General features: G+C 46.4%; 1 protein-coding gene across 5 annotated transcripts in view; it reads right to left on the reverse strand.

Moving 5' to 3' along the window:
* Positions 1 to 2,650: 2,650 nt before the first annotated feature.
* SYNDIG1L (synapse differentiation inducing 1 like) overlaps positions 2,651 to 14,351 on the reverse strand; it is a 50,438-nt gene continuing 38,737 nt past the window's right edge. For all 5 annotated transcript variants that reach the window (XM_075129774.1, XM_048855161.2, XM_048855163.2 and 2 more), the window contains 3 exons: positions 11,139 to 11,590; positions 7,619 to 7,756; positions 2,651 to 4,813 (listed from right to left, as the gene is read on the reverse strand). In XM_075129774.1, coding sequence (XP_074985875.1) covers positions 4,655 to 4,813; positions 7,619 to 7,756; positions 11,139 to 11,549 — 708 coding nt within the window. In that variant the 5' untranslated portion in view covers positions 11,550 to 11,590 and the 3' untranslated portion in view covers positions 2,651 to 4,654. The remainder of the gene's footprint in view (positions 4,814 to 7,618; positions 7,757 to 11,138; positions 11,591 to 14,351) is intronic.

Genomic DNA, 14,351 nt, shown 5'->3' on the forward strand with positions numbered 1-14,351 from the left:
CTGCTCTAGCTGCAGCTCCACTCTGCCCTCTGGGCTGCTTCTCTGGCCCTCTGGTTCTGGCTACTGCCGCTTTCTCCTTAGCTCTGCCTTACTCTGGATCAGGCAGCTCCAGCTCACAGGGAGGATGGGATCCCGGACTCCTGACTCACTCATTGGCGTGCCTGCCCTGTCAGTCAGACTGACCTGGGGATCACTGTCCTCTCTCCATTGGTCCCAGGAATTGTCTGTCTCAGGATCTTGATTTCTCATCAGCCCTTCCCCTTTCTTTTGGTACTGGGAGTGGGCCAACCAAAAAAACTCCACTACGTTTTAGTAATGGGCCAAAAGTCCCCTTACAGTAGGCATCACTGAGACAGGGGCTCATGTGGGGCCTTGGGAAGCTGATAGTATAAAATGCAGATTTGCTTAAACAAGACAGAGTGAAGCAACATCTGGTACCTGCGGTTTGGGATGTCCAGGGGCAGTAATGCCAGTGCCTCAAAGCCAGGGTTTAGCTGTGTCTGCAGAGAGCCGCAGGCACGCAGGGTGTCAGTCACATCAATTAACAATGACACCAGCCGCAGCGCGGGGTCTTCCTCTGGCCAAAGATTCCCAGCTTTCGTTCCTTTGTGCTGCACCACAGTCACTCCTACACAAGAGCAGCCTGTGAGCGAGCCCAAGAGGGGAGCCCGGTGGCTCAGACAGAAGGGTACACACTTAGCATTGCCAACCTGCAGGCAGCATCTCGGCACATGCAGACTGTTGTGTGAGAGGAGAGTGCGGGCAGGGAGCAGCGTTAGCTGTGTATTTCATAGCAGTCTGGGAACAGACTCCCCTGAATGTGATTGCATTCTGCAAGCGACTAGCCCTGTAGTTGTGACTAATAGATGTTGTGGCCATTGGAGCAGTCATTAGTAGAAAGTGTGAATCCAAGGCATGGTAACTCAGGGGGACTCAACACCGGAGACCAATATAACCCAACCAAGAACATCAATTGAAAAGAAACCCCCAGCTTGAGAGAGGCAGCAGTTATGCAAGGCTGTGTCTCCAGGTGAAGACATTAGTTGGTTAATTTAATCTTGGATAACCCTGATTAAGATGAGGCCAGGTTGTATCTGCTTCCAGACTCAGCTTTCAGAGAGTTTTTGGAGAAAACAGCAAGGATCTGGTTGGTCACTTTTCACTTGTTGTGATGAAAGAATGTCATGGGACTGGGAGACATGGCCCTGAGCATGCAGAGATAGCTGGTGCTGCTTTACATTTCCTGGGTGTAACGCTATTCAATCTTCTGGGATTGCTCGTGGGCAAGTCGGAAAGCATTGCACTTCACGCCAGCCAACAGTGTCAAAGCATGTGAGAAACATACCTTTTAATTAAGCTTTATGATGCCTCAGTCAGGAAGGTAAATGTTGCCCTTGAATCTCTCTACTGGCTCCCCATTTTCTACTTCATCAAATTCTACCTTCTTGTCCTCACCCTTTGACCAGCAGACACTTCCCCAGATTTTCATCCAGATACTGCCCCCCTATGCTGCAACCACATCAGATTTGCAGTATCATGTACCCTAGGATCCTGGCTCCTGATGTCCTGGATCAGGCCACTGGTCAATCCTGTGCCCAGTATTCCAGCTCCTGCTGTAAGGGATGCATGGAAGTGTGTTCCCTGGGCCTATTTAGATGGTAAGCTCTTTGGGCCAGGGACTGTCTTGTACTATATGCTGGTACACAAGGTAAGGTCCCAATCTCTGGTGAGGCCTCTAGGCACCAATGCAGTACAAATAATGTAACACATCAGACCCTTAGACTATTGCTTCTATCTACCAGACTGTAGCTGATGGGACCCTCCCACCCATAATGCTGCTGGTCACTTGTGCCTTGCTATGGCTGGGAGGGGGAGTCCTTATTACCTCCCTGGGGGCTAGTTGATGGGCTGAGATTTCATTATACTTCTTTTAGTTTGCACAGCTTCAGAAGTGATTATCGGCCATCAAATTATCCTCTCTTTAAATCCAGCCATGATTTCTGGCATGATGACCCATGGGGCACTGACTCCCCCACGTTAACTAGATGCCCATTTCCCTCTTTTTGTTTCCCATTTACTTTCTTTCACTATGATTCAAGTGACCCTACTCCTTGAGTTATGAATAGGTCAAACTGGTAAGATTTTACCTAATGGTAAAAAAGGAACCGAAAACCTTGGAACTGCTCTAACTCTCATCTCTTTTATTCAAGTCCTGCCAGGCCTTGAATCATTTTTGTTGGCTTCTCTGACCTTTTCCAGCCTCTCCAGGGGACCTGTTAGTAACTCCACTGAAAGGTTCACTGTTATTCAAGATCATTATATTTTTTTCTCTCTCTTTTGAGCATCTTTGCTTTTTAAATATCTACTGGGCACTGGGCAAACTGAACTCCATGGGGACTCCTGAATCTTTCCCCTAAGAAGCTACTATGAATTCAGAGGCTCTAAGTTTAGGTTCTTTTCCCCAAAGTGTATTTCTTTGCAGTGATCTAAATTAATTATAATCTTCCATTGTGTTGCCCAGCCACTCCCTGGATTACATCCTCCAGACTCCCTCACGAGCATCCTGGGGTTTTACTGATCTAAATAGCATTGTGCCATTTGCACAGTGCGACCCCCCCATTCTGTCCACATCCAACTCATCAAGGATACATTCCTGTTTCCGAATCTTTTATTAACTCTTTCATGTTATAAAATATAATGGGACCTTCAGAGAAGCTTCTGAACAGGTCTCTTCTCTTGTATGTTTCCTTCTTTTATGGCTCAAGTACAATAGAAATCTCAGATATTAACATGCTGCTTTAGAATGTAATGTACATATGAACAATACATGGATCAAGGAACATGCTGAGTCTCTTACAAAACATGCTATAGTGTGTACAGAAACCCATGGAGGGGAGGTTGTGAGTTGGGAGCCTGCCTAGGCCCCATCAGGGTGAGGCGTGGGGAGGCAAGGAAGGAAGTGTGGGGAGGACTGCCCAAGGTGAGGAGGGTTTAAGATGTGGCATCTGAAGCCCGGAGTGGAGCTCAGGTTGAAGCAGAAAGTGTCTCTTTACGGTAAGCTCTTTGGGGAAAAGACCTTGCCTCCACATCCATCTGTGAAGCACCTAGCGTGTTGTTGGCACTATACACATAAGCAATAGGCTGTAAGCAGGGCTAAGGGGCACTGGCATTTCCAAGGTGGGTCCCGTCCAGCACCGAGCCCTGCACAGACACCTCTTCCCACCCTCCACCTGGGGTTTTGGCTTCACTGCTTGTCATTTAGTCTCCAAACCTGGAACATATATTTTCTCATTCTCTAGCTTCTGTTCAGTAACAAACAGTATTTTTGGCTGGAGGTTATACACAAAGCTGAGTTAAGAGGGTTTTTTGTTTACCTCCTTATTTGTCTGTGACCAGCATGAATGGGATCAGGCCAATTCTGTCGAGCGGGTTGTTATTTACCTGGAAGTAGATGCATTGGGGCAGAACAAGATCTTTTCTTCTGGGCGTTGCCCTAAATGGCAGTACCTGGAGTGTTTCATTGCTCACTGATAAAGCTAAAGGTGAGGTACCTAACCTAGGGGCTAGCACTCCGGCCTAGGGTTCTATGGCCCCTGAGGCCCCTGACCTCAGTGACCTTGGGTAAATCATGTCAGCGCTCAGTGCCTCCGTTTCACACACAGCCTTTGTCTGTTTTGTCTCCTGAGACTAAGTTCTTTGGAGCCGGAGCTCTTACACTGTGTCTTTACAGAACCTAGCACAACAGCATCCCCATCTCAGTTGGGCCACTAGGTGCTACTGTGACGATGGTAATGCCCAAGAATTGTGAGGCTTTTCCCAACCAGCTTCTACACATGAAATGATGACACACAATTACCAACCCAAATGACCTTCCATTGTCTTGTTCAGAATGGATGTATGACTCAAGAGCTAGGTCGAATCACCAAGGGCTGAGCCACGGATTGGTAAATGAGACTAGGGTAAAGCCTGGTGGTAGAGCTGTTAGCTGAGGTTCTGAAGACTGAGTCCCAGAGCTCTCTCTTTATTCAGGGCTGCACTGTGTCCTCCTAGTTTATGGCAATTAAAGGGGCAGTTGCCAGCCTATGGCCCTAAAACTGAAGTGTTCTCCCCACAACAGGACCCCTGAGCAATCTCTCTTGCAATCAGCCTAGGAGCCCTCTCTCCTAAAAGGAAGAGCAGCCAATGAATTAATTGCCCACTGCCCTCTTCCCCATATGCCTCAATATCAGACTAGGGCTGTGATACACTAGGTGGTGGGATTCACAGTGCAGGACTAGAATGTGAACATGTTGTTTTGAAAACTATAAGTGGCTGCACCAGGCCTTGCAGATGAACTAAAAATATCTCTTCCACATTCTTCCTTAAGTGAAACATGCTCCTCCTAGCCTCAGAATCCAGGACTTTCAGCCTGTGCTGAATTCTTTACTAGTGGGATGTTGTTAGCCGGTTTTCCAAGGTGTAAAGGAGAATGGAGTCTATTGTTCATGTAAAAGGGAAACAGCCTGTACAGCGCATCCAAGCCTGGATCCCTCCACTCATGGAGCTGCTCAGTGGCCCTTGCAAGCGTTCTGTCCTATGCTCCACACAAAAGCGTGAATTCCACTAGCACTGGCCTTTGGGTGTAGAGTGCTGAGCTTTGGCATCAAGGTCTCTGCTATACATGGCCGCTTTTGGATAGATAAGCAATCAGTGCTACAATCACACCAATGTAGACCCCTGTGCCGATGGTGATGGAGAGCGCAGCAAAGAAGAGGGCCCTCCGGGAGGCCGAACTTGCCATATGGAAGTCCCCCTTGGAGACAGCCTTACTGGTCTGGAAAGAGAAGACAATGTGTAAGTGACTATTAACATCATCTAACCCCTCTGGGGAAGAGGATTGACTGTTCACTTACTCCAGGGAACAGCACTGACTCCCAAACTTTATCCCCCTCTTCCCTTCTGTGCAACTTTACTTTGATACAGCTTTCCTTTAAAAGGTAGGTTTGCGGGCTTAAGAAGTTTGAAGTCCATGTGTGCAGCTGATATTCTTAAACTCCACTCTCATAGTACAGGGATAATTGCACCAGCTCTTCCCAGCACAATATTTCTTGGTGAGTAGCTACAGATAGCCATACATTTGTAGATGGATCAGTCTTTGAACTGGTTGTGTTTGGACTTCTGAATATGTCACTTCGTGCACTTGTGGTCTCGAAATGTAAGTGCAATAGAACTTCCTTCTGGCATGACATCGTGATTGCACATGCAGGGACACTAGCTATATTGTACTAATAGTCTTCAGTATGTTGACTAATCAGGAATCTGTAAATTATTTCTGGTTACATTGTACTAAAAAAGGGATAAAGAATACTGAAACAGTATAATGTCATTACATATATTGGCGGGTTGCCTTCCTCTGGTGTTTTATTCTGGCCACATCATTTCAAAAAGAATATGGCAGTTATAGAAAGAGTTTGAAGGGGAGAGATGAAAATGATCAGAGGCCTAGAAATACTTTCATGGGGGAGAGGTTAAAAGGGTCTTTCCAGGCCTCTAATCATTTTCATAAAATGAAAATATTCACAAAATAGTGAATAGGATAAAGGGTGTAAATGGTGCGCTGCCCTTTACACTTTCTCATAATCCCAGAGCACAGGGACATTTACTGAAATTAAAAGGCAACACATTTAAAAGGAAATACATTTTTTCCACAATGGATAAATAACCTATGGAACTCACTGCCACATGTTATTAGGACATAGTGGAGTCAACATGTATATGAACAACAAGAATACTGCAGATACATTAGCTAGGATAAACCAATCACTGACTGATAGGAGTGAGGAAGAATCTTCCCCCAGAGGCAGATTATTCCATAATTGATTGTTATGGGAATTTACACCTTGGCATCTGGTTCTGGGTACAGGCAGGGAAACAGCAGCAGACAGCCTGGACCATTGATCTGGCAGTACCTGTGTTCCTAGTCATTTTTTAATTGCTGTTACTTTTTCCTGTTTCTCCTATTACACCTCCTCTTTAAGATGAAGTGCCCTGTACTGAATGCAGTATTCAAGGTGAGGACGCACACCACTCTATGCTATGGCATTGTTACATTCTTCTCTATTCCCCTTTCAATATCCAGGCATCTCATTTGCTCTCTGGGCCACCACTGCACAGATTCAGGGTTGCTTACAGTGACACCCCGCTCTGCTTCCTGTGCGTGTTCTCAGTTGTTAAACAAACACAGAGACAGTCCCTGCCCTGAAGAACTAACAAACAATCCAAGTAATAACCAAGCACCATGTACAGCAATTACATTAGATAAACAAACAACCACAAGAGCTCCTCTTCAAAGAGCTCCAGCAGGTTAAAGAACCCACTTTGCTTCACAGATGCTGTGCTAGGTTGTTCCTTTCATATTACACTCAGCTAGGTGCCCTATAACTTATTTTATTATTATTTCTGCTGTCTCCATTTAACTTCTTAAGACTGTGAGAAAAACTTGGATCTTGGTATCATCCAGTATAAATCGAGCACAACTCCATCGACTCCGAGTGAATTACTCTGGATCTACATCCATGTAACTGAGAACAGAATCTGGCCCATGCCCTGACTAGAGCAGCAACCAGTATGAGCTAATACAGGCCAAGGCCTAGATTCTCTTCCTATTTGTGTCAGCTTTACACTGCCGAGTTACACCTGATTTACACACAAGTGTGAGGAGAATCAAGCCCCTTGTGTGATCTGGGAAGATCACAATGGACTCTTGTTTTAATGGGGAGAGCTGTCAATCCTTCCCCAGCTTTAAACAGGAGAGTAATATTGACTCAAGGTTTAACCAGCCGGTCGGCAAGGGGAGGTGTTATTATCCCTGTTGTATAGAGGGGAAACTGGCTTTATTTGACAACATCAGAGGCCATTACTACAAACATAATGAATGGAGGGACCCCTGTAATGAGAAACAGAGGGCAGAGTCTCTGCTCTGCCCAGTCTCCAAGGCAGCTGGATTCTCAAGCAGATCCATTGCTGACTCTGGAACAGTTTGGAGTAGCCTGGGGGCAGCTCCAAGCTACACCAGATGGTAAAAGTCACCCAGGAGACCATCCACCCTCCGGGGATTGTTGAAGCACAGAGCAGGGCAATGTAGGAACTGACTATAGCACAGCTCCACCCCAGCCAAAGACTCGCCTGTGCTGGAGAAATTCTCGTTTGGCAAGTTATAGTCAGTTTCAGGTCCTTTTGCTCCACCAGAATGGCACAAAGGGTGGGGCAGAGACTCTGGCCCATAGTATCTAGTCTCTGCACTGAAGGGCAAGTCCTCTAGTTCCCCCACATGATCAAGGAGAGCCCTGGATGCAATGGAACCAAGTAATTCTGCTGTTGGGTGAGGATGAAGGGTGCCCAGTGCACTCCACACCCTGGAGCATGACTTGCTTTGCCCCAGCACACAGAGCTACAGGTCAGTGAGGGTTGGAAACAGGACCCATGGGAATGACAGAAATGTGTGTCTCACTGACCGGAATGGTGCCAGGCCCCTGACTCAAGGGGTTCTTCTGGCTTGCAGGGTCCCTGCATTAGAGCCATTACCTAACCCAGCATGTGCAGCACAGAAAAGGAGACATCAGCAGATGGGATTCCTCACCCTATGGGAGAAGTAGAAGGCAGCAATCCCCAGGGGCCAGAAGCAGCAGAGCATTGAAAAAATGGCCAGGCCCAGGTGGTCTCGTGGGGGGAGCATCAGGAAATGATCTTCACTCTCACTGTCACTCGAGGAGTCACTCTGGAAAACAAAGGAGTTCAGTGCTGCTGATCAGCGCGGGGCCATCAGGCCTGGAGAGAGTCCAGGCAGAGAGAGCCTGGGAAGAGCAGTGCAAGTGCACCCCATTCACCCCTCAGAGGGACATGCTGGCATGTCTGACACTTACGTGACCCTGAAACATGTCATGAGGCCAGCCTGTTAAAACCAGGCCGGGGGCTGCAAACACTGACACAAGGGTTTCCTCCCCTCCTCCCACCAGTCTGACACCAGCCTGCGCTGGAGGGATCTGCCACAGAGATAAAAAAGGGGTGCAGTCATTATGGCCCATTATGTGTGGGGGAAGGTGTGATGGGAATGGGGCTGAGATGCAGGATCTCATGGCCTGCAGACCACCACACAGCCGCCGGTGGAAAAAACTTTTGGTCACTACCAACCTCTGGCCACTCGGAGCTTTTGACACAAAATGCTCTGTGTCCTATTACTAAGGGCTTTCCCTGAGTCAGAGTTGCCCCTGCCAGTCTGCCCACCGATGGTATTTCTAGGGCACTTATCTCTTTGTATCTAAGCAGTGCTTCCCACCCCCACCCCCTTCACTCTCCGTATTTCAGTCTCACCTCCTTTTCTTTCCCATCCCTTTCATATATTCTCTAACTCTTCTGACCCGAACATTCAGAGAGTGAGTTTCTAAAACACTGTATCCTCTCAAGCTGGTTTGAGGAGAAAGAAATGTAATGAGAAAATTTGGGGATTGAAATGGATTCTGATTTTCTTCCCAGGTTGAGTCTTCAGCAAACTTGGTGGAGATTTGGGATTTCCCTGGAAATTATTTTTATACCTAAACATCTTGGACTTTGGCATAATGGGCTGTGTTGGCTTTAGCAAAGTGCCTCATTCTCATTAGGACTAAGTGGGTTTGAGACTGCCAGACTGGGTTTGAAAGTAAGGGAAAGGGCTTGGATTTGAGCCTATCCTAATCTCATGAGAACCCCTGTTCCTCTTTTCAATGTGCGTGCCACTCAGTGTCTCATACTTTTCTCCCTATCTTGGGTACCCTTTGGCCCAAGTTTGGAGGGGGCACGTTTTAGTGGTCTAAACCCATGGAAATGGGCAAGTGCCTGTTTCAGTCTGGAAGAGGCATATTGCCATGGTCCAAAGAAATGGATTTGGAGATAAACAGCAGATGCCAACAATAGCAGGGTTAGTGGAATCCACTCCAACAGAGTCCTGCCTTTGTGAATCTTGTGTATTGTTTTTGGCTTCTATATTGCATGGTAAATCCTTAGCGAACACAGGACACGTCAATATAAATAGCCATAGCACAGATTTGCCAGTCATTATTTTATTGCAAGACTCATGATATATTTATATTTTAAGCTTCTCATGATGGTTGGTATCAAACTTGTGGAACTATCCACAAGTTGGTATCAAACTATGACTGAGTTGCTTCAGATTTCATGACGAATTATTACATGGACTCTGGTAGGGTCAAATCAACCTAGGTTTACTGGAAGTGTCTGTTCCCTTGAGGGGTGGGGTGTGGGAGACAAAGGACCATTGGCTACCCTGGTCGTACTCTGACCTTAAGACCTTAAGCAAGACCAAACAGGACAACAAACTCCATCTCTCAGGTCCTAAAGGAAAAGATGCATTAGTCACAGGCAACAAAGCAAATATTAGAGTCCCACACCAGACCCTTCTGCCCCGAGGGAGGCTTTGGTCTCTGACAGTCTCTGAAAATTCCCTGGCCTTAGCCAGGCCATCATTCAGGCAATCTCTGGACAAGCCCCGGCCCCAGCCAGCCCTTCTTTCAAGGAGCTAGCACAAGAGGTCTATCCCATCCCCTGGTCAGCCACTACAGTGCTGGGCTTTTGTCCTTTTAACCCCTCCCTCTATTTTTGAAACCTACTACGGGTATAGCAGGGTGGGACTGATTAAGTCCACAGGCTCTTATTAACCCCTTATTGATCTGTATGGGGCTATGTACCCTCTCACCTGCCCTTATTCAGAATTTTCCATTATTTTCTGTAATGCCACAGCCATAGTCAAGATGGCCACCACTGCCTTGCACTGGAAAGTGAGGCTGCCCCTAATGAAGATGGCCACCATCTCCCATTGTTCTCAACTGAGCCTAAGTCAGGCTGATATCAGGAAAATTGGCCACCTCCTGAGCTCTGAGGCTAGGAAACTGTATCAGAAATTTTGAAGAGACAGGGAAATGCTGGTACACACAGAAGAGAGTAAAGAGACAGGAAGCTGTAGGGTGCATGGAGGTATAGAAGATTACTGAGAAAGATGAGCAGGAAGGGAAACTGAGGGAGTTCTAGGGAAAGTGGGGTGCAGGAGGGAGACTGAGGGGAATGTGGGGGCAGAGTCAGACGCTAAGGAGTGCCAGGAAGGTGATTAAGGAGGTGCAGAGTAATACAGAGAGCATGAGAGAGACTGGGGATGCAGAGTACTGTGGGTAGCAGAGTGGGAGAATTGAATGATAAGAGACTATCAAAGGACTGGGAGGGAAAATATGAGGCATGGATCAACAACAGGAAACTGTGGGGAGCATGTAGGGAGAATGTGTGGGAGGCAGGAGATTGGGTGTGGCACAGAGGGTGTCAAGATGGGACTGGAAGGACGGTGACGAGACAAGATTGCTATAGGGGAGGGGAATGGAGAGGGATAAAATGGCAGCTTCCTCACCCCATGGGTCAATGAGGTCCCCTCTGAGCAGCCAATCAAGATACCCACGTGCCTTGTGATAGAGCAGCATGTACACCACATGTGGCTGCCACACAAAGTGTGACCTCATCATTCATCTGCACTTAGCCATTGCATTAAAAAAAGGCCTATTTCAAAGGAAACAACCCCTGAGACAGCTCATTCTCTTGGCTGAATTTCTGGTCAATCCACGGTGCCCCGGATTACTTTCCAACCCTAAAAATATAACAACGCCTTCACTGCAGTGCTGCTGCTGTGCAGCTATTTAGCTGACAGAAATAGTAACATTCGCTCTGTAATAAGCCAGAGCTGGAGAGGAGAGGGGTGGGTGGGGAAGGGCAAATGTAAGAGAAACTCACAATACTAGGATAACATTTCAACCAATGGGACTGAAATATGCAACTGAAATGAGATCACATTATAATAACTGATTGAGTCCTCCCGGATGCTTTAATCCCAGCTCCACTTTGATTTCAGTGTGAGATTAAATTTTCAAAGTATCCCACCATAAATAACCCTGTTGGACACCAACAGAAGCAACTGGGACACTCTGTGGTGATGCTGAGTTCAGACACACAAGGGATGGTAGAAATTTAACACCTTCAGTGCCATTTGTGCACCATCTACACCCAAGGGCAGTTGGACATATTCATCGGGGAGCAGCTTGTTGCTGTTTCTCCTAGAAGTGGCTCACCTCATACTCCTGGAATTCTTCCTCCTCCACCTCATAGGACACTGTTTGGATTCTGATGTCACTCTCCATCTGGCATGACGCTTGTTTTTCTCGCCCATCTGCAGCCTCAGAGGGGGCCTCTTTGTTTTCCATGAAGGTCATCTCGCAGCTCTCCCCCTTGTTGTCCTTGGCCTTGAGACTGGTCTCATCCTTCACCAGGATGAAGTTGGGACCATACAATGCTTCAACAGCCAGCTGCAGAGAACTGGCATCCAGCAGCTGGTGAGTCCTGGCACTGCCAGTGTTTTGAAAGATGTAAAGTTTCCCCTGGCAGCAGTGATTAGGGTGATGCTGATGGTAGGAGTAGCTACCGTGAAGATGCCTGCTGCTCTTGGCCAGCAGTGGGTTCTGAAGCTCACTCAGACTTTCCATTATGCTGAAAATGGCCTGGAGGAGCTAACAGGAGGGTAACCCTGAGGAATAAAAGAGAGTAGAAGGAGTGAGTGTATAATATCAACAAGGCAAGGCTGCGGATTCAGGGGAACCATTCATAGTAACATCTACTGGTCACAGCAGAGATGACTGCAGGACACTTGCCAGTGCAAAATGGCACTATCTGGCTGCACTAGAGAGAATAAGAATCTAGGACCCCTATTCCATGGCTTGAACACTGTCTCAGATAATTGAGGAGCTGTTCATCTGTCACAAGCTGATAGTGAGCTAAGAATGTGATGAGATGATCTGATAACATCAGGCCGGAATGAGTGGAGGATTTGCTATATCTACAATGCACATTCAGAAGGGACCATACAGTCAGATAGGAATGCCTGTTGCATCCTTTCTGGTGGCTCATAATTTATATTGCGGTAGAGAATACCAGATGGCATTGCAGTAGATGCACAGCTGGCATCCACTTGAGGGGCCTTTCTGACATCCAAAACTAGCAGGACACACAGTAAATTACAGCCCTTCATGCATTACAGGTTCAGCAGCTAATGGTTTCTAAACATAGTTGAGCTTTCATAGTGCTTTTTAATGCCTGGGCTTGGGCTGGTGAGGGACTGAGTATAAATTCAGGGAAGATGGAAGGTTGCTGTGAGGATATTTTAATTACTGGTACCGTCTTAGTGTTCTCTTGGGGGGACTGCCTCTCCATACACTATACAAAGCACAGTAAGGGAGAGAGGGATTGAGATGCTGAGGCCTGATCTACACCCACAGCTGCACGTATCTATCTATTGAAGGTCTCCATCACTGCAGTATCTGAGCATCTCACAATCTTTAATGTATTTGTCCTCCCAGCACCGCTGTGGGGTGGGGAAGTGCTATTGTCCCCATTATACAGACGGGGAACTGAGGCACAGAGAAAAAAGGGTATGGCTAATATTGAGCTGGGGGCATGATTCCCATCTCATGGAGACACTTACGCTAACTCTCATTGAGCTAGCCTGTTATGAACAGAATGCAGCTGTGGCTACCCTGAGTCCCTGCCTAGAATCTCAGAGAGTCAAAATATCAAAATATCTCAGAGAGGTACGTACTTGGTGGCTAGCCTGTCCCACAGCCATGGCTATATTCTATTTTTAGCTGCTGACTCAATGAGAGCTAGCACAAGTATGTCTCCTTGAGCCGTGAATCACACCCCCAGCTCCAAGTGTAGACCTACCCAGCCTAGGGGTATGTCTCCATTAGACACACTACTATGGTTCAACTGCATCACTGCAGTGTAGACACTTACTATAGCAATGGAAGGGGTTCCTTCATCAGTGTAGTAAATACACCTCTCTGAGAGGCGGTAGTTAGACTAATGGAAGAATTCTTCCATCGACCTAGCTGTGTCTACACTGGGGCTTAGGTCGGCTTAATTATACGACACAGGGTGTGACATGGCCCTGAGAGATGTAGTTAAACGGACCTAACTCTGTAGTGTAGGACAGCCCTAAGTGACTTCCCTAGGGTCAGGCAGGATGTTTGTGACAGAGCAGCAATTGAACCTGGGTCTCCGACAGCCCCAAATAGCATCCTAACTACTGCACCATCTTTCCTTTCTAAACCCATTTTTCTAAACTAGTGCAACATCACAGCTTTAATCAAACCAGCACCACCCCGGGCATAGAAAAGCCCTACCACTGAGCTCAGTTCCAGAGAGTCTAACTTGAGCTGGCTGACGTTTTTTTTTGCACCAAACAATTTCCCACCAGAACATGTGATTGTCAAAATCAAAATTTGCCATAAGAAGATTTTGATTTTGACAAAATTGTTTGACTTTCCATCAGCAAAATATAAACAAAACAAACATTTGGTTTTGAACAGACATTTCCTTAAATGACATAAAAAGAATCTTTTTTTTTTAAATGTCAATTCAAATAAAAATGTATTCATTTGGGAACAATGAATCATTTCATTTTAATTAACAATCGCCCATTTTAACATTTTCAAATCAAAATATTTTGGAACCTTTTGTTCTGTGAAAATGGCTGATATTTTGACTTTTCCTCCTGATTTGGCAGGAAAACAAATGTTAGAATATCAGACTTTCCCTGGGGTACAAACTCCGTTATTTGGCCACCTCTAATTCTAACACTAGACATTGTGTTTTTACAGCAGTTCTTTAGCATGCATCTGTCTCCTGAACAGACCTCAATGGGATACCCTGCTGCCTTGCAGCCCAAAATGTCATTTCTCTTTAGACATATTAGTAATTTCTTTCTCTGCAGTATGTTATATATTATAGGCAGAGTCATCTGCCTGGTGTAGGGCTCTCTGGGTTATGCCACTCATTCTGATCTAAAGCATATCACCTTAGTTTTATCTGTCCTCCAGAAAAATTTAAATAAAGAAGTTGAATTAAAGACTCCTGAGGATCAAAAGCCCAGTTAGCTCCTATGTGCTTGTCCCCAGGGCCAATCCCAGCTTCTCCCCTACTGTACAATTCCTAGTATTGTATCCGGCTTCAAAATGTCCCTATCAATGAACTTCCATGCCTTCCCTTAGGGCAGCATTTCCCAAACTTTTGGAAGTTGAGCCCCCCTGTCATACATATAAAGGGAAGGGTAAACACCTTTAAATCCCTCCTGGCCAGAGGAAAAACTCTTTCACCTGTAAAGGGTTAAGAAACTAAGACAACCTCGCTGGCACCTAACCAAAATGACCAATGAGGAGACAAGATACTTTCAAAGCTGGAGGGGGGGGAAACAAAGGGTTCTCTCTGCCTGTGTGTTGCTTTTGCCGGGA

This window comes from Caretta caretta, chromosome 6 (assembly GCF_965140235.1).
Source record: "Caretta caretta isolate rCarCar2 chromosome 6, rCarCar1.hap1, whole genome shotgun sequence".
Classification (NCBI taxonomy): domain Eukaryota; kingdom Metazoa; phylum Chordata; order Testudines; family Cheloniidae; genus Caretta; species Caretta caretta.